Source organism: Lampetra fluviatilis, unplaced genomic scaffold (genome assembly GCF_964198595.1).
Source record: "Lampetra fluviatilis unplaced genomic scaffold, kcLamFluv1.1 SCAFFOLD_418, whole genome shotgun sequence".
NCBI classification, from domain to species: Eukaryota; Metazoa; Chordata; class Hyperoartia; order Petromyzontiformes; family Petromyzontidae; genus Lampetra; species Lampetra fluviatilis.
Window position 1 is genome coordinate 16,969 of NW_027621391.1, and position 20,435 is coordinate 37,403.

Genomic DNA, 20,435 nt, shown 5'->3' on the forward strand with positions numbered 1-20,435 from the left:
GGGTGAGAGAGTGAGTGGATGAGTGGGTGAGTGGGTGAGTGAGTGAGTGAGTGGGTGAGTGGGTGGGTGGGTGGGTGAGTGAGTGAGTGAGTGGGTGAGTGGGTGAGTGAGTGAGTGTGTGAGTGGGCGAGTTGGTGAGAGTGAGTGAGTGTGTGGTGCATCAGGCTGAAGGAAAGTTTAGTACAATCAGGGTGAGTATTTGGGTGAGTGGGTGAGTGGGTGGGTGAGTGAGTGGGTGAGTGGGTGAGTGAGTGGGTGGGTGGGTGGGTGAGTGGGTGGGTGAGTGAGTGAGAGAGTGGGTGGGTGAGTGGGTGAGTTGGTGAGAGTGAGTGAGTGTGTGGTGCATCAGGCTGAAGGAAAGTTTACTACAATCAGGGTGAGTATTTGAGTGAGTGGGTGAGTGGGTGGGTGAGTGAGTGGGTGAGTGGGTGGGTGAGTGGGTGAGTGGGTGGGTGAGTGAGCGAGTAGGTGAGTGGGTGAGTGAGAGGGTGAGCGAGTGAGCGGGTGAGTGAGCGGGTGAGTGAGTGGGTGGGTGAGTGGGTGGGTGAGTGAGTGAGTGAGTGGGCGAGTTGGTGAGAGTGAGTGAGTGTGTGGTGCATCAGGCTGAAGGAAAGTTTAGTACAATCAGGGTGAGTATTTGAGTGAGTGGGTGAGTGGGTGAGTGAGTGAGTGGGTGAGTGAGTGGGTGGGTGAGTGGGTGGGTGAGTGGGTGAGTGAGTGAGAGAGTGGGTGGGTGAGTGGGTGAGTGAGTGAGAGAGTGGGTGGGTGGGTGGGTGAGAGAGTGAGTGGATGAGTGGGTGAGTGGGTGAGTGGGTGAGTGAGTGAGTGAGTGGGTGGGTGAGTGGGTGGGTGAGTGGGTGGGTGGGTGAGTGAGTGGGTGAGTGAGTGGGTGGGTGGGTGAGTGAGTGGGTGGGTGAGTGAGTGAGTGAGAGAGTGGGTGGGTGAGTTGGTGAGTGAGTGGGTGAGTGAGTGGGTGAGTGAGTGGGTGGGTGAGTATTTGAGTGAGTGGGTGAGTGGGTGAGTGAATGGGTGGGTGAGTGGGTGGGTGGGTGGGTGGGTGAGTGGGTGAGTGAGTGAGTGGGTGGGTGAGTGAGTTCGTGAGTGAGAGAGTGGGTGGGTGAGTGGGTGAGTGGGTGAGTGGGTGAGTGAGTGGGTGGGTGAGTGGGTGAGTGGGTGAGTGAGTGAGTGGGTGAGTGAGTGAGTGAGAGAGTGGGTGAGAGTGAGTGAGTGAGTGGGTGAGTGGGTGAGTGAGTGGGTGAGTGGGTGGGTGAGTGGGTGATTGAGTGGGTGGGTGAGTGGGTGAGTGGGTGAGTGAGTGAGTGGGTGAGTGGGTGGGTGGGTGAGTGAGTGAGTGGGTGGGTGAGTGAGTGAGTTCGTGAGTGAGTGAGTGGGTGATTGGGCGAGTTGGTGAGAGTGAGTGAGTGTGTGGTGCATCAGGCTGAAGGAAAGTTTACTACAATCAGGGTGAGTATTTGGGTGAGTGGGTGAGTGGGTGGGTGAGTGAGTGGGTGAGTGGGTGAGTGAGTGGGTGGGTGGGTGGGTGAGTGGGTGGGTGAGTGAGTGAGAGAGTGGGTGGGTGAGTGGGTGAGTGAGTGAGTGGGTGGGTGAGTGAGTGGGTGGGTGAGTGGGTGGGTGGGTGGGTGGGTGAGTGAGTGGGTGAGTGAGTGAGAGAGTGGGTGGGTGAGTGGGTGAGTGAGTGAGTGGGTGGGTGAGTGAGTGGGTGGGTGAGTGGGTGGGTGGGTGGGTGGGTGGGTGAGTGAGTGGGTGAGTGGGTGAGTGGGTGAGTGAGTGAGTGAAAGAGTGGGTGGGTGAGTGGGTGAGTGGGTGGGTGGGTGGGTGAGTGAGTGGGTGAGTGAGTGGGTGAGTGAGTGGGTGGGTGAGTATTTGAGTGAGTGGGTGAGTGGGTGGGTGAGTGAGTGAGAGAGTGGGTGGGTGAGGGAGTGAGTGGGTGGGTGAGTGGGTGGGTGAGTGGGTGGATGGGTGAGTGAGTGAGTGGGTGGGTGAGTGGGTGAGTGGGTGAGTGAGTGGGTGAGTGGGTGGGTGAGTGAGTGAGTGAGTGAGTGGGTGGGTGAGTGAGTGGGTGAGTGAGTGGGTGAGTGAGTGGGTGAGTGAGTGGCTGAACGAGACACTCACTCTGTGTCTCTCACCAGAATCAAGATGACTTTCTCTGGAACCTGGAAGGTGGAAAAGAATGAAAATTACGAAAAATTCCTGGAGGCGATGGGTGAGGGATTATCACTCACCAACTCACTCACTCACCCACTCACCCACCCACCCACTCACCCACCCACCCACTCGCCCACCCACCCACCCACTCACCCACCCACTCACCCACCCACTCACTCACCCACCCACTCACCCACTCACCCACTCACTCAATCACCAGCTCACTCACTCACTCACCCACCCACCCACTCACTCACCCACCCACCCACTAACTCACTCACTCACCCACCCACCCACCCACTCACCCACCCACCCACTCACCCACCCACTCACTCACCCACCCACCCACTCACTCAATCACCAGCTCACTCACTCACTCACTCACCCACCCACCCACCCACTCACTCACCCACCCACCCACCCACTCACCCCACCCACCCACCCACCCACTCACCCACCCACTCACTCACCCACCCACCCACTCACTCAATCACCAGCTCACTCACTCACCCACCCACTCACTCACCCACCCACCCACCCACCCACTCACTCACCCACCCACCCACCCACCCACTCACCCACCCACCCACTCACCCACCCACCCACTCACTCACCCACCCACCCACTCACTCAATCACCAGCTCACTCACCCACCCACCCACTCACCCACCCACCCACTCACCCACCCACTCACTCACCCACCCACCCACTCACTCAATCACCAGCTCACTCACTCACTCACCCACCCACCCACTAACTCACTCACTCACCCACCCACCCACTCACTCACCCACACACTCACCCACCCACTCACCCACTCACTCACTCACCCACCCACCCACTCACTCAATCACAAGCTCACTCACTCACTCACCCACCCACTCACTCACTCACTCACCCACCCACCCACTCACTCACCCACTCACTCACCCACCCACTCACCCACTCACTCACTCACTCACCCACCCACTAAATCACTCACTCACCCACCCACCCACTCACTCACCCACTCACTCACTCACCCACCCACTCACCCACTCACTCACTCACCCACCCACCCACTCACTTAATCACCAGCTCACTCCCTCACTCACCCACCCACCCACTAACTCACTCACTCACCCACCCACCCACCCACTCACCCACTCACTCACTCACCCACCCACTCACTCACTCACTCACCCACCCACTCACTCACTCACCCACTCACTCACCCACTCACTCACTCACCCACCCACCACCCACTCACCACTCACCACACCCACCCACCCACTCACTCACTCACCCACCCACTCACCCACCCACCCCACTCACTCACCCACCCACTCACTCACTCACCCACTCACTCACTCACTCACCCACCCACTCACCCACCCACTCACTCACTCACCCACTCACTCATTCACCCACTCACTCACTCACTCACCCACCCACTCACCCACTCACTCACTCACCCACTCACTCACTCACCCACTCACTCACTCACCCACTCACTCACTCACTCACCCACCCACTCACCCACCCACTCACTCACCCACCCACTCACTCACTCACCCCACTCACTCACTCACTCACCCACCCACTCACCCACCCACTCACTCACTCACCCACTCACTCACTCACCCACTCACTCCACTCACCCACCCACCCACTCACTAATCACCAGCTCACTCCCTCACTCACCCACCCACCCACTAATTCACTCACTCACTCACCCACCCACCCACTCACCCACTCACTCACTCACCCACTCACTCACTCACTCACCCACCCACCCACTCACTCACTCACCCACTCACTCACTCACCCACTCACTCACTCACCCACTCACTCACCACTCACTCACTCACTCACCCCCCACTCACCCACTCACCCACTCACTCACTCACCCACTCACTCACTCACTCACCCACCCCACACCCCACCCACTCACTCACTCACTCACCCACCCACTCACCCACTCACCCACCACTCACTCACCCCACTCACTCACTCACTCACTCACCCACTCACCCACCCACTCACCCACCCCTCCACTCACCCACCCACCCACTCACTCACTCACCCACTCACTCACTCACCCACTCACTCACTCACTCACCCACCCACTCACCCACTCACCCACCACTCACTCACTCACCCACTCACTCACTCACCCACCCACTCACCCACCCACCCACTCACTCACCCACCCACTCACTCACTCACCCACTCACTCACTCACTCACCCACCCACTCACCCACCCACTCACTCACTCACCCACCCACTCACTCACCCACTCACCACCCACCCACTCACCACTCACTCACCCACTCACTCACTCACTCACTCACCCACCCACTCACCCACCCACTCACCACTCACCCACTCACTCACTCACCCACTCACTCACTCACTCACTCACTCACTCACCCACCCACTCACCCACTCACCCACTCACTCACTCACCCACTCACTCACTCACTCACCCACCCACTCACCCACCCACTCACTCACCCACCCACTCACTCACTCACCCACTCACTCACTCACCCACCCACTCACCCACTCACTCACTCACCCACTCACTCACTCACTCACTCACCCACCCACCCACTCACTCACTCACCCACTCACTCACTCACCCACTCACTCACTCACCCACTCACTCACCACTCACTCACTCACTCACTCACCCACCCACTCACCCACTCACCCACTCACTCACTCACTCACCCCACCCACTCACCCACCCACTCACTCACTCACTCACCCACCCACTCACCCACTCACCCACTCACCCACTCACTCACTCACCCACTCACTCACTCACTCACCCACCCACTCACCCACCCTCTCACTCACCCACCCACCCACTCACTCACTCACCCACTCACTCACTCACCCACTCACTCACTCACTCACCCACCCACTCACCCACTCACCCACTCACTCACTCACCCACTCACTCACTCACTCACCCACCCACTCACCCACCCACTCACTCACCCACCCACTCACTCACTCACCCACCACTCACTCACTCACTCCCCACCCACTCACTCACTCACTCACCCACCCACTCACCCACCCACTCACTCAATCACCCACCCACTCACTCACCCACTCACTCACCCACCCACTCACTCACTCACCCACTCACTCACTCACTCACCCACCCACTCACCCACCCACTCACTCACTCACCCACTCACTCACTCACCCACTCACTCACTCACTCACCCACCCACTCACCCACTCACCCACTCACTCACTCACCCACTCACTCACTCACTCACCCACCCACTGACCCACCCACTCACTCACCCACCCACTCACTCACTCACCCACTCACTCACTCACTCACTCACCCACCCACTCACCCACCCACTCACTCACTCACCCACTCACTCACTCACCCACTCACTCACTCACCCACCCACCCACTCACTTAATCACCAGCTCACTCCCTCACTCACCCACCCACCCACTCACTCACTCACCCACTCACTCACTCACTCACCCACCCACCCACCCACTCACTCACTCACTCACTCACTCACCCACTCACTCACTCACCCACTCACTCACCCACTCACTCACCACTCACTCACTCACTCACTCACCCACCCACTCACCCACTCACCCACTCACCCACCCACTCACTCACTCACTCACTCCACTCACCCACTCACCCACTCACTCACTCACCCACTCACTCACTCACTCACCCACCCACTCACCCACCCACTCACTCACCCACCCACCCACTCACTCACTCACCCACTCACTCACTCACTCACTCACCCACTCTCTCACTCACTCACCCACCCACTCACCCACCCACTCACTCACTCACCCACTCACTCACTCACCCACTCACTCACTCACCCACCCACCCACTCACTTAATCACCAGCTCACTCCCTCACTCACCCACCCACCCACTCACCCACTCACTCACTCACCCACTCACTCACTCACTCACCCACCCACCCACTCACCTCACTCACTCACCCACTCACTCACTCACCCACTCACTCACTCACCCACTCACTCACCACTCACTCACTCACTCACCCACCCACTCACCCACTCACCCACTCACTCACTCACCCACTCACTCACTCACTCACCCACCCACTCACCCACCCACTCACTCACTCACTCACTCACCCACCCACTCACCCACTCACCCACTCACCCACTCACTCACTCACCCACTCACTCACTCACTCACCCACCCACTCACCCACCCTCTCACTCACCCACCCACCCACTCACTCACTCACCCACTCACTCACTCACTCACCCACTCACTCACTCACTCACCCACCCACTCACCCACTCACCCACTCACTCACTCACCCACTCACTCACTCACTCACCCACCCACTCACCCACCCACCCACTCACTCACCCACCCACTCACTCACTCACCCACTCACTCACTCACTCACCCACCCACTCACTCACTCACACACCCACCCACTCACCCACCCACTCACTCAATCACCCACCCACTCACTCACCCACTCACTCACCCACCCACTCACTCACTCACCCACTCACTCACTCACTCACCCACCCACTCACCCACCCACTCACTCACTCACCCACTCACTCACTCACCCACTCACTCACTCACTCACACCCCCACTCACCCACTCACCCACTCACTCACTCACCCACTCACTCACCCACTCACCCACCCACTCACCCACCCACTCACTCACCCACCCACTCACTCACTCACCCACTCACTCACTCACTCACCCACCCACTCACCCACCCACTCACTCACTCACCCACTCACTCACTCACCCACTCACTCACTCACCCACCCACCCACTCACTTAATCACCAGCTCACTCCCTCACTCACCCACCCACCCACTCACTCACCCACTCACTCACTCACTCACTCACCCACCCACCCACCCACTCACTCACTCACTCACTCACTCACCCACTCACTCACTCACCCACTCACTCACCCACTCACTCACCACCACTCACTCACTCACTCACCCACCCACTCACCCACTCACCCACTCACCCACCCACTCACTCACTCACTCACTCACTCACCCACCCACTCACCCACTCACCCACTCACTCACTCACCCACTCACTCACTCACTCACCCACCCACTCACCCACCCTCTCACTCACCCACCCACCCACTCACTCACTCACTCACCCACTCACTCACTCACCCACTCTCTCACTCACTCACCCACCCACTCACCCACTCACCCACTCACTCACTCACCCACTCACTCACTCACTCACCCACCCACTCACCCACCCACCCACTCACTCACCCACCCACTCACTCACTCACCCACTCACTCACTCACTCACCCACCCACTCACTCACTCACTCACTCACCCACTCACCCACCCACTCACTCACCCACTCACTCACCCACCGACCCACTCACCCACTCACTCACCCACCGACCCACTCACCCACTCACTCACCCACCCACTCACTCACTCACTCACCCACCCACTCACTCACTCACTCACTCACCCACTCACCCACCCACTCACTCACCCACTCACTCCCCCACCGACCCACTCACTCACTCACCCACCGACCCACTCACTCACTCACTCACTCACCCACTCACTCACTCACTCACCCACCCACTCACTCACCCACTCACTCACCCACCGACCCACTCACTCACTCACTCACCCACCCACCCACCCACTCACTCACTCACTCACTCACCCACTCACCCACCCACTCACTCACCCACTCACTCACCCACCGACCCACTCACCCACTCACTCACCCACCGACCCACTCACCCACTCACTCACCCACCGACCCACTCACCCACTCACTCACCCACCGACCCACTCACTCACTCACCCACCCACCCACTCACTCACTCACTCACCCACCGACCCACTCACCCACTCACTCACCCACCGACCCACTCACCCACTCACTCCCCCACCGACCCACTCACTCACTCACCCACCGACCCACTCACTCACTCACTCACCCACTCACTCACTCACTCACTCACCCACCCACTCACTCACCCACTCACTCACCCACCGACCCACTCACTCACTCACCCACCCACCCACTCACTCACTCACTCACCCACCGACCCACTCACCCACTCACTCACCCACCGACCCACTCACCCACTCACTCCCCCACCGACCCACTCACTCACTCACCCACCGACCCACTCACTCACTCACTCACCCACTCACTCACTCACTCACCCACCCACTCACTCACCCACTCACTCACCCACCGACCCACTCACTCACTCACCCACCCACCCACTCACTCACTCACTCACCCACCGACCCACTCACCCACTCACTCACCCACCGACCCGCTCACCCACTCACTCCCCCACCGACCCACTCACTCACTCACCCACCGACCCACTCACTCACTCACTCACCCACTCACTCACTCACTCACCCACCCACTCACTCACCCACTCACTCACCCACCGACCCACTCACTCACTCACCCACCCACCCACTCACTCACTCACTCACCCACCGACCCACTCACCCACTCACTCACCCACCGACCCACTCACCCACTCACTCCCCCACCGACCCACTCACTCACTCACCCACCGACCCACTCACTCACTCACTCACCCACTCACTCACTCACTCACCCACCCACTCACTCACCCACCGACCCACTCACTCACTCACCCACCCACCCACTCACTCACTCACTCACCCACCCACTCACTCACCCACCCACTCACTCACCCACTCACCCACCCACTCACTCACCCAACAATCACTCACCAACTCACACACTGTCTGTGTCTCTCTGTGTCTCTGTGTCTCTCTCTCTGTCTCTCTCTGTCTCTCTGTCTCTGTGTGTCTCTCTCTCTGTCTCTCTCTCTGTCTCTCTCTGTCTCTCTCCCTCTCTCTCTGTCTCACTGTGTCTCTCTGTCTCTGTGTCTCTGTCTCTCTAGGCGTGAACGCGGTCAAGCGAGCTGCCGCTAGCGTAGACAAACTTTGTCTGACCATCAGCCAGGACGGAGACTCATTCACTGTGTCTCTGTGTCTCTGTGTGTCTCTGTGTGTCTCTCTGTCTCTGTGTCTCTGTGTGTCTCTGTGTGTCTCTGTCTGTCTCTGTGTGTCTCTGTGTCTCTGTGTGTCTCTGTGTGTCTCTGTGTGTCTCTCTGTGTCTCTGTGTGTGTCTCTGTGTCTCTGTGTGTCTCTGTGTCTCTGTGTGTCTCTCTGTGTCTCTGTGTGTCTCTGTGTCTCTGTGTGTCTCTCTGTGTCTCTGTGTGTCTCACTGTGTCTCTCTGTCTCTGTGTCTCTGTGTGTCTCTGTGTCTCTGTGTGTCTCTGTGTCTCTGTGTGTCTCTGTGTGTCTTTGTGTCTCTCTGTGTGTCTCTATGTCTCTGTGTGTCTCTGTGTGTCTCTGTGTCTCTGTGTGTCTCACTGTGTCTCTCTGTCTCTGTGTCTCTGTCTCTCTAGGCGTGAACGCGGTCAAGCGAGTTGCAGCTTCCGTAGACAAACTTTGTCTGACCATCAGCCAGGACGGGGACTCATTCACCGTCTCTGTGTCTCTCTGTGTGTCTCTCTCTGTCTCTCTCCCTCTCTCTCTGTCTCACTGTGTCTCTCTGTCTCTGTGTCTCTGTCTCTCTAGGCGTGAACGCGGTCAAGCGAGCTGCCGCTAGCGTAGACAAACTTTGTCTAACCATCAGCCAGGACGGAGACTCTTTCACCGTCAAGGAATCGAGTCTCATCCGCACCACCGAGTTCACGTTCACACTCGGAGCGGCGTTCGATGCGAGCCTCGCTGATGGATCTGAAGTGAATGTGAGACTAGCCCCCAAGGATACACACAAAGACACGTCTAGTTAGTTAGATATAGTGGGTGAGTGGGTGGGTGAGTGGGTGGGTGAGTGGGTGAGTGAGTGGGTGGGTGGGTGAGTGGGTGGGTGGGTGGGTGAGTGGGTGGGTGAGTGGGTGGGTGAGTGAGTGAGTGGCTGATGGATCTGAAGTGAATGTGAGACTAGCCCCCAAGGATACACACAGAGACACGTCTAGTTAGTTAGATATAGTGGGTGAGTGAGTGGGTGAGTGGGTGGGTGAGTGGGTGGGTGGGTGGTTGAGTGAGTGGGTGGGTGAGTGGGTGGGTGAGTGGGTGGGTGAGTAAGTGAGTGGCTGATGGATCTGAAGTGAATGTGAGACTAGCCCCCAAGGATACACACAGAGACACGTCTAGTTAGTTAGATATAGTGGGTGAGTGGGTGGGTGAGTGGGTGGGTGAGTGGGTGAGTGAGTGGGTGGGTGGGTGAGTGGGTGGGTGAGTGGGTGGGTGGGTGGGTGAGTGAGTGAGTGGCTGATGGATCTGAAGTGAATGTGAGACTAGCCCCCAAGGATACACACAGAGACACGTCTAGTTAGTTAGATAGAGTGGGTGAGTGGGTGGGTGAGTGGGTGGGTGAGTGGGTGGGTGAGTGAGTGGGTGGGTGAGTGGGTGGGTGAGTGGGTGGGTGGGTGGGTGAGTGAGTGAGTGGCTGATGGATCTGAAGTGAATGTGAGACTAGCCCCCAAGGATACACACAGAGACACGTCTAGTTAGTTAGATAGAGTGGGTGAGTGGGTGGGTGAGTGGGTGGGTGAGTGGGTGAGTGAGTGGGTGGGTGGGTGAGTGGGTGGGTGGGTGAGTGGGTGGGTGAGTGAGTGAGTGGCTGATGGATCTGAAGTGAATGTGAGACTAGCCCCCAAGGATACACACAGAGACACGTCTAGTTAGTTAGATATAGTGGGTGAGTGGGTGGGTGAGTGGGTGGGTGAGTGAGTGGGTGAGTGGGTGGGTGGGTGAGTGGGTGGGTGGGTGGGTGAGTGGGTGGGTGAGTGAGTGAGTGGGTGGGTGAGTGGGTGGGTGAGTGAGTGAGTGGGTGAGTGGGTGGGTGAGTGAGTGAGTGGGTGGGTGAGTGAGTGAGTGGCTGATGGATCTGAAGTGAATGTGAGACTAGCCCCCAAGGATACACACAGAGACACGTCTAGTTAGTTAGATATAGTGGGTGAGTGGGTGGGTGAGTGGGTGGGTGAGTGAGTGGGTGAGTGGGTGGGTGGGTGAGTGGGTGGGTGGGTGGGTGAGTGGGTGGGTGAGTGAGTGAGTGGGTGGGTGAGTGGGTGGGTGAGTGAGTGAGTGGGTGAGTGGGTGGGTGAGTGAGTGAGTGGGTGGGTGAGTGAGTGAGTGGCTGATGGATCTGAAGTGAATGTGAGACTAGCCCCCAAGGATACACACAGAGACACGTCTAGTTAGTTAGATATAGTGGGTGAGTGGGTGGGTGAGTGGGTGAGTGAGTGGGTGAGTGGGTGGGTGGGTGAGTGGGTGGGTGGCTGAGTGGGTGAGTGGGTGAGTGAGTGAGTGGGTGGGTGAGTGAGTGAGTGGCTGATGGATCTGAAGTGAATGTGAGACTAGCCCCCAAGGATACACACAGAGACACGTCTAGTTAGTTAGATATAGTGGGTGAGTGGGTGGGTGAGTGGGTGGGTGAGTGAGTGGGTGAGTGGGTGGGTGGGTGAGTGGGTGGGTGGGTGGGTGGGTGAGTGGGTGGGTGGGTGAGTGAGTGAGTGGGTGGGTGAGTGGGTGGGTGAGTGAGTGAGTGGGTGAGTGGGTGGGTGAGTGAGTGAGTGGGTGGGTGAGTGAGTGAGTGGCTGATGGATCTGAAGTGAATGTGAGACTAGCCCCCAAGGATACACACAGAGACACGTCTAGTTAGTTAGATATAGTGGGTGAGTGGGTGGGTGAGTGGGTGGGTGAGTGAGTGGGTGAGTGGGTGGGTGGGTGAGTGGGTGGGTGGGTGAGTGGGTGGGTGAGTGAGTGGGTGGGTGAGTGGGTGGGTGAGTGAGTGAGTGGGTGAGTGGGTGGGTGAGTGAGTGAGTGGGTGGGTGAGTGAGTGAGTGGCTGATGGATCTGAAGTGAATGTGAGACTAGCCCCCAAGGATACACACAGAGACACGTCTAGTTAGTTAGATATAGTGGGTGAGTGGGTGGGTGAGTGGGTGGGTGAGTGAGTGGGTGAGTGGGTGGGTGGGTGAGTGGGTGGGTGGGTGGGTGAGTGGGTGGGTGAGTGAGTGAGTGGGTGGGTGAGTGGGTGGGTGAGTGAGTGAGTGAGTGGGTGAGTGGGTGGGTGAGTGAGTGAGTGGGTGGGTGAGTGAGTGAGTGGCTGATGGATCTGAAGTGAATGTGAGACTAGCCCCCAAGGATACACACAGAGACACGTCTAGTTAGTTAGATATAGTGGGTGAGTGGGTGGGTGAGTGGGTGGGTGAGTGAGTGGGTGAGTGGGTGGGTGGGTGAGTGGGTGGGTGGGTGGGTGGGTGAGTGGGTGGGTGAGTGAGTGAGTGGGTGGGTGAGTGGGTGGGTGAGTGAGTGAGTGGGTGAGTGGGTGGGTGAGTGAGTGAGTGGGTGGGTGAGTGAGTGAGTGGCTGATGGATCTGAAGTGAATGTGAGACTAGCCCCCAAGGATACACACAGAGACACGTCTAGTTAGTTAGATATAGTGGGTGAGTGAGTGGGTGAGTGGGTGGGTGAGTGAGTGGGTGAGTGGGTGGGTGGGTGAGTGGGTAAGTGAGTGGGTGAGTGGGTGGGTGAGTGGGTGGGTGAGTGGGTGGGTGGGTGAGTGGGTGGGTGAGTGGGTGGGTGGGTGAGTGGGTGGGTGAGTGAGTGGGTGAGTGGGTGGGTGAGTGGGTGGGTGAGTGGGTGGGTGGGTGGGTGAGTGGGTGAGTGAGTGGGTGGGTGAGTGGGTGGGTGGGTGGGTGAGTGAGTGAGTGGCTGATGGATCTGAAGTGAATGTGAGAATAGCCCCCAAGGATACACACAGAGACACGTCTAGTTAGTTAGATAGAGTGGGTGAGTGGGTGGGTGAGTGGGTGGGTGAGTGAGTGGGTGAGTGGGTGGGTGGGTGGGTGAGTGAGTGAGTGAGTGGCTGATGGATCTGAAGTGAATGTGAGACTAGCCCCCAAGGATACACACAGAGACACGTCTAGTTAGTTAGATATAGTGGGTGAGTGGGTGGGTGAGTGGGTGGGTGAGTGGGTGAGTGGGTGGGTGGGTGGGTGAGTGAGTGGGTGGCTGGGTGAGTGGGTGGGTGAGTGGGTGGGTGAGTGGGTGAGTGGGTGAGTGGGTGGGTGGGTGGGTGAGTGGGTGAGTGGGTGGGTGAGTGGGTGAGTGGGTGGGTGGGTGGGTGAGTGGGTGGGTGAGTGAGTGGGTGAGTGGGTGGGTGAGTGGGTGGGTGAGTGGGTGAGTGGGTGGGTGAGTGGGTGGGTGGGTGAGTGAGTGGGTGGCTGGGTGAGTGGGTGGGTGAGTGGGTGGGTGAGTGGGTGAGTGGGTGAGTGGGTGAGTGGGTGAGTGAGTGGGTGGCTGGGTGAGTGGGTGGGTGAGTGGGTGGGTGAGTGGGTGAGTGGGTGGGTGAGTGGGTGGGTGGGTGAGTGAGTGGGTGGGTGGGTGAGTGAGTGGGTGGGTGAGTGGGTGGGTGAGTGAGTGAGTGGCTGATGGATCTGAAGTGAATGTGAGACTAGCCCCCAAGGATACACACAGAGACACGTCTAGTTAGTTAGATAGAGTTGTATAGTTAGTTAGAGTGGGTGAGTGGGTGGGTGGGTGGGTGAGTGGGTGAGTGGGTGGGTGGGTGAGTGGGTGAGTGGGTGAGTGGGTGGGTGAGTGGGTGAGTGAGTGGGTGGGTGGGTGAGTGGGTGGGTGAGTGGGTGAGTGGGTGGGTGGGTGGGTGAGTGGGTGAGTGGGTGGGTGGGTGAGTGGGTGAGTGGGTGAGTGGGTGGGTGGGTGGGTGGGTGGGTGAGTGGGTGGGTGAGTGGGTGAGTGAGTGGGTGGGTGGGTGAGTGGGTGGGTGAGTGGGTGAGTGGGTGAGTGGGTGAGTGGGTGAGTGAATGAGTGAGTGGGTGGGTGAGTGAGTGGGTGAGTGGGTGGGTGAGTGGGTGAGTGAATGAGTGAGTGAATGAGTGAGTGGGTGAGTGGGCGAGTGGGTGAGTGGGTGAGTGGGCGAGTGGGCGAGTGGGTGAGTGGGTGAGTGGGTGAGTGAATGAGTGAGTTATGGTGAGTGAGTAACTGATTATATTATGTCTCTCTCTGTGTCTCTCTGTGTGTCTCTCTGTCTCTGTCTGTCTCTGTCTGTCTCTCTCTGTGTGTCTCTCTGTGTCTCTCTGTGTGTCTCTCTGTCTCTGTCTGTCTCTCTCTGTGTCTCTCTCTGTGTCTCTCTCTGTGTCTCTCTGTCTCTGTCTGTCTCTCTCTGTGTGTCTCTCTGTGTGTCTCTCTGTGTGTCTCTCTGTCTCTGTCTGTCTCTCTCTGTCTTTCTCTGTGTGTCTCTCTGTGTCTCTGTGTCTCTCTGTGTGTCTCTCTGTCTCTGTCTGTCTCTCTGTGTGTCTCTCTGTGTCTCTCTGTGTGTCTCTCTGTCTCTCTGTCTCTCTGTCTCTCTCTCTGTCTCTCTCTGTGTCTCTCTCTGTGTGTCTCTCTGTGTGTCTCTCTGTCTCTGTCTGTCTCTCTCTGTCTTTCTCTGTGTCTCTCTGTGTGTCTCTCTGTGTCTCTCTGTGTGTCTCTCTGTCTTTCTCTGTGTGTCTCTCTCTGTCTCTCTCTGTGTGTCTCTCTGTCTCTCTGTGTCTCTGTCTGTCTGTGTGTCTCTCTGTGTCTCTCACGCAGGGATCGTGGACTCTGGAGGGCAGTAAACTGGTGGGGAAATTCGCTCGCAAAGACAACGGAAAGATCATCACCACGACTCGCGAGGTCGTCGATGGGAAACTCGTGCAGGTGAGAGGATTCTCACTCAGTCACTCACTTAGTCACTCACTTAGTCACTCACTCAGTCACTCACTTAGTCACTCAGTCACTCACTCAGTCAGTCACTTAGTCACTCAGTCACTCACTCACTCAGTCACTCACTCACTCAGTCACTCACTCAGTCACTCACTCAGCCACTCACCCACTCAGCTACTCACTCAGCCATTCACTCACTCAGTCACTCACTCAGCCACTCACTCACTCAGCTACTCACTCACCCACTCAGTCACTCACTTAGTCACTCACTTAGTCACTCGCTTAGTCACTCACTCAGTCAGTCACTCAGCCACTCACTCACTCACTCAGTCACTCACTTAGTCACTCACTCAGTCACTCACTCAGTCACTCACTCAGTCACTCACTCACTCACTCAGTCACTCACTCAGTCATTCACTCACTCAGTCACTCACTCACTCAGTCACTCACTCACTCAGTCACTCACTCAGTCACTCACTCAGCCACTCACCCACTCAGCTACTCACTCAGCCATTCACTCACTCAGTCACTCACTCAGCCACTCACTCACTCAGCTACTCACTCACCCACTCAGTCACTCACTTAGTCACTCACTTAGTCACTCGCTTAGTCACTCACTCAGTCAGTCACTCAGCCACTCACTCACTCACTCAGTCACTCACTTAGTCACTCACTCAGTCACTCAGTCAGTCAGTCACTTAGTCACTCACTTAGTCACTCACTCAGTCACTCACTCACTCACTCAGTCACTCACTCAGTCACTCACTTAGTCACTCACTCAGTCACTCACTCAGTCACTCACTTAGTCACTCACTCAGTCACTCACTCACTCACTCAGTCACTCACTTAGTCACTCACTTAGTCACTCACTTAGTCACTCACTTAGTCACTCACTCAGTCACTCACTTAGTCACTCAGTCACTTAATCACACACTCAGTCACTCACTCAGTCACTCACTTAGTCACTCACTTAGTCACTCACTTAGTCACTCAGTCACTTAGTCACACACTCAGTCACTCACTCAGTCACTCACTCAGTCACTCACTCACTCACTCACTCACTTAGTCACTCAGCCACTCACTCACTCAGTCAGCCACTCACTCAGTCACTTAGTCACTCACTCAGACACTCACTCAGTCACTCAATCAGTCACTCACTCAGTCACTCACTCAGTCAGTCACTTAGTCACTCACTTAGTCACTCACTTAGTCACTCACTCAGTCACTCACTTAGTCACTCACTCAGTCACTCAGTCACTCACTCAGCCACTCACTCACTCACTCACCCACTCAGTCACTCACTCAGTCACTCACTCAGTCAGTCACTCACTCAGTCACTCACTCACTCACTCAGTCACTCAATTAGTCACTCACTTAGTCACTCGCTAAGTCACTCACTCAGTCAGTCACTCAGCCACTCACTCACTCACTCAGTCACTCACTTAGTCACTCACTCAGTCACTCAGTCAGTCAGTCACTTAGTCACTCACTTAGTCACTCACTCAGTCACTCACTCACTCACTCAGTCACTCACTCAGTCACTCACTCAGTCACTCAGTCACTCACTCACTTAGTCACTCAGTCACTCACTCAGTCACTCACTCACTCACTCAGCTACTCACTCAGTCACTCACTCAGTCACTCGGTCACTCACTCAGTCACTCACTCACTCAGTCACTCACTCAGCCACTCACTCACTCAGCTACTCACTCAGCCACTCACTCACTCAGTCACTCACTCAGCCACTCACTCACTCAGCTACTCACTCAGCCACTCACCCACTCAGTCACTCACTCAGCCACTCACTCACTCAACCACTCACTCAGCCACTCACTCACTCAGCCACTCACTCAGCCACTCACTCACTCAGTCACTCACTCAGCCACTCACTCACTCAACCACTCACTCAGCCACTCACCCACTCAGTCACTCACTCAGCCACTCACTCAGCCACTCACTCACTCAGTCACTCACTCAGCCACTCACTCACTCAACCACTCACTCAGCCACTCACCCACTCAGTCACTCACTCAGCCACTCACTCAGCCACTCACTCACTCAGTCACTCACTCAGCCACTCACTCAGCCACTCACCCACTCAGTCACTCACTCAGCCACTCACTCAGCCACTCACTCACTCAGTTACTCACTCAGCCACTCACCCATTCAGTCACTCACTCAGCCACTCACCCACTCAGCTACTCACTCAGCCACTCACCCACTCAGTCACTCACTCAGCCACTCACTCACTCAACCACTCACTCAGCCACTCACTCACTCAGCCACTCACTCAGCCACTCACTCACTCAGTCACTCACTCAGCCACTCACTCACTCAGTCACTCACTCAGTCACTCACTCACTCAGTCACTCACTCAGTCACTCAGTCACTCACTCACTTAGTCACTCAGTCACTCACTCACTCAGTCACTCACTCAGCCACTCACTCAGCCACTCACCCACTCAGTCACTCACTCAGCCACTCACTCAGCCACTCACTCACTCAGCTACTCACTCAGCCACTCACCCACTCAGTCACTCACTCAGCCACTCACCCACTCAGCTACTCACTCAGCCACTCACCCACTCAGTCACTCACTCAGCCACTCACTCACTCAACCACTCACTCAGCCACTCACTCACTCAGCCACTCACTCAGCCACTCACTCACTCAGTCACTCACTCAGCCACTCACTCACTCAGTCACTCACTCAGTCACTCACTCACTCAGTCACTCACTCAGTCACTCACTCACTTAGTCACTCAGTCACTCACTCACTCAGTCACTCACTCAGCCACTCACTCAGCCACTCACCCACTCAGTCACTCACTCAGCCACTCACTCAGCCACTCACTCACTCAGCTACTCACTCAGCCACTCACCCACTCAGTCATTCACTCAGCCACTCACCCACTCAGCTACTCACTCAGCCACTCACCCACTCAGTCACTCACTCAGCCACTCACTCACTCAACCACTCACTCAGCCACTCACTCACTCAGCCACTCACTCAGCCACTCACTCACTCAGTCACTCACTCAGCCACTCACTCACTCGTTCACTCACTCAGTCACTCACTCACTCAGTCACTCACTCAGCCACTCACTCACTCGTTCACTCACTCAGTCACTCACTCACTCAGTCACTCACTCAGTCACTCAGTCACTCACTCACTTAGTCACTCAGTCACTCAGTCACTCAGTCACTCACTCAGCCACTCACTCACTCAGCCACTCACTCACTCAGCCACTCACTCACTCAGCTACTCACTCACTCAGCCACTCACTCACTCAGCCACTCACTCAGTCACTCAGTCACTCACTCAGTCACTCACTCACTCAGCCACTCACTCACTCAGCTACTCACTCAGCTACTCACTCAGCCACTCACTCACTCAGCTACTCACTCAGCCACTCACTCACTCAGTCACTCACTCAGCCACTCACCCACTCAGTCACTCACTCACCCACTCAGTCACTCACTCACTTAGTCACTCAGTCACTCACTCACTCAGTCACTCACTCAGCCACTCACTCAGCCACTCACCCACTCAGTCACTCACTCAGCCACTCACTCAGCCACTCACTCACTCAGCTACTCACTCAGCCACTCACCCACTCAGTCACTCACTCAGCCACTCACCCACTCAGCTACTCACTCAGCCACTCACCCACTCAGTCACTCACTCAGCCACTCACTCACTCAACCACTCACTCAGCCACTCACTCACTCAGCCACTCACTCAGCCACTCACTCACTCAGTCACTCACTCAGCCACTCACTCACTCAGTCACTCACTCAGTCACTCACTCACTCAGTCACTCACTCAGTCACTCACTCACTTAGTCACTCAGTCACTCACTCACTCAGTCACTCACTCAGCCACTCACTCAGCCACTCACCCACTCAGTCACTCACTCAGCCACTCACTCAGCCACTCACTCACTCAGCTACTCACTCAGCCACTCACCCACTCAGTCATTCACTCAGCCACTCACCCACTCAGCTACTCACTCAGCCACTCACCCACTCAGTCACTCACTCAGCCACTCACTCACTCAACCACTCACTCAGCCACTCACTCACTCAGCCACTCACTCAGCCACTCACTCACTCAGTCACTCACTCAGCCACTCACTCACTCGTTCACTCACTCAGTCACTCACTCACTCAGTCACTCACTCAGCCACTCACTCACTCGTTCACTCACTCAGTCACTCACTCACTCAGTCACTCACTCAGTCACTCAGTCACTCACTCACTTAGTCACTCAGTCACTCAGTCACTCAGTCACTCACTCAGCCACTCACTCACTCAGCCACTCACTCACTCAGCCACTCACTCACTCAGCTACTCACTCACTCAGCCACTCACTCACTCAGCCACTCACTCAGTCACTCAGTCACTCACTCAGTCACTCACTCACTCAGCCACTCACTCACTCAGCTACTCACTCAGCTACTCACTCAGCCACTCACTCACTCAGCTACTCACTCAGCCACTCACTCACTCAGTCACTCACTCAGCCACTCACCCACTCAGTCACTCACTCACCCACTCAGTCACTCACTCAGCCACTCACCCACTCAGTCACTCACTCAGCCACTCACACACTCAGTCACTCACTCAGCCACTCACACACTCAGTCACTCACTCAGCCACTTGTATTATAGACTGTATGTACAGTAGACTGTACTATAGACTGTTCTGTGGACTGCATTAATCACCTCTGTCTGTGTGGCAATAGACCTATGGACTGTATGTACTATAGACTGTTCTGTGGACTGTATCAATCACCTCTGTCTGTGTGGCAATAGACCTATGGACTGTATGTACTATAGACTGTTCTGTGGACTGCATTAATCACCTCTGTCTGTGTGGCAATAGACCTATGGACTGTATGTACAGTAGACTGTTCTGTGGACTGTATTAATCACCTCTGTCTGTGTGGCAATAGACCTATGGACTGTATTAATCACCTCTGTCTGCGTGGCAATAGACATATGGACTGTATTAATCACCTCTGTCTGCGTGGCTCTAGACGATGAACTTTGAGGGAGTGGAGGGGAAGCGAATTTTCAAGAAGCAGTGAGAGTGAGACAGAAGAAATTCTCACTCGCTCGCTCCACGCGGACAGAAGCCTGTGTTTCTCTACTAATCACTCACTCACTCACCACTCATTCCTCACCACCATCACCACTCATTCTTCACAACCATCGTTGAATAAGCATCACATCTCTTCGTCTTGATATCAATAAACCTCCTGAGATCTATCCTGGAGTGAGTGATTGAGTGGGTGGGTGAGTGGGTGAGTGGGTGAGTGGGTGGGTGGGTGAGTGAGTGGGTGGGTGAGTGAGTGGGTGGGTGGGTGAGTGAGTGGGTGAGTGAGTGGGTGGGTGAGTGAGTGGGTGAGTGGGTGGGTGGGTGAGTGAGTGAGTGGGTGAGTGAGTGAGTGGGTGGGTGAGTGAGTGGGTGAGTGGGTTAGTG

The 20,435-nt window shown here is 56.4% G+C and overlaps 1 protein-coding gene across 1 annotated transcript; it reads left to right on the forward strand.

The window, feature by feature from the left end:
- Window positions 1–582: 582 nt before the first annotated feature.
- On the forward strand, window positions 583–20,139 carry FABP2 (fatty acid binding protein 2). The gene is made up of 5 exons (XM_078885498.1): window positions 583–629; window positions 2,151–2,224; window positions 9,810–9,982; window positions 14,835–14,942; window positions 19,990–20,139. The coding sequence occupies exons 2-5, from the start codon at window positions 2,158–2,160 to the stop codon at window positions 20,038–20,040; spliced, it is 399 nt and encodes a 132-aa protein (XP_078741624.1). The 5' UTR covers window positions 583–629; window positions 2,151–2,157; the 3' UTR covers window positions 20,041–20,139.
- The last annotated feature ends 296 nt before the right edge of the window (window positions 20,140–20,435 follow it).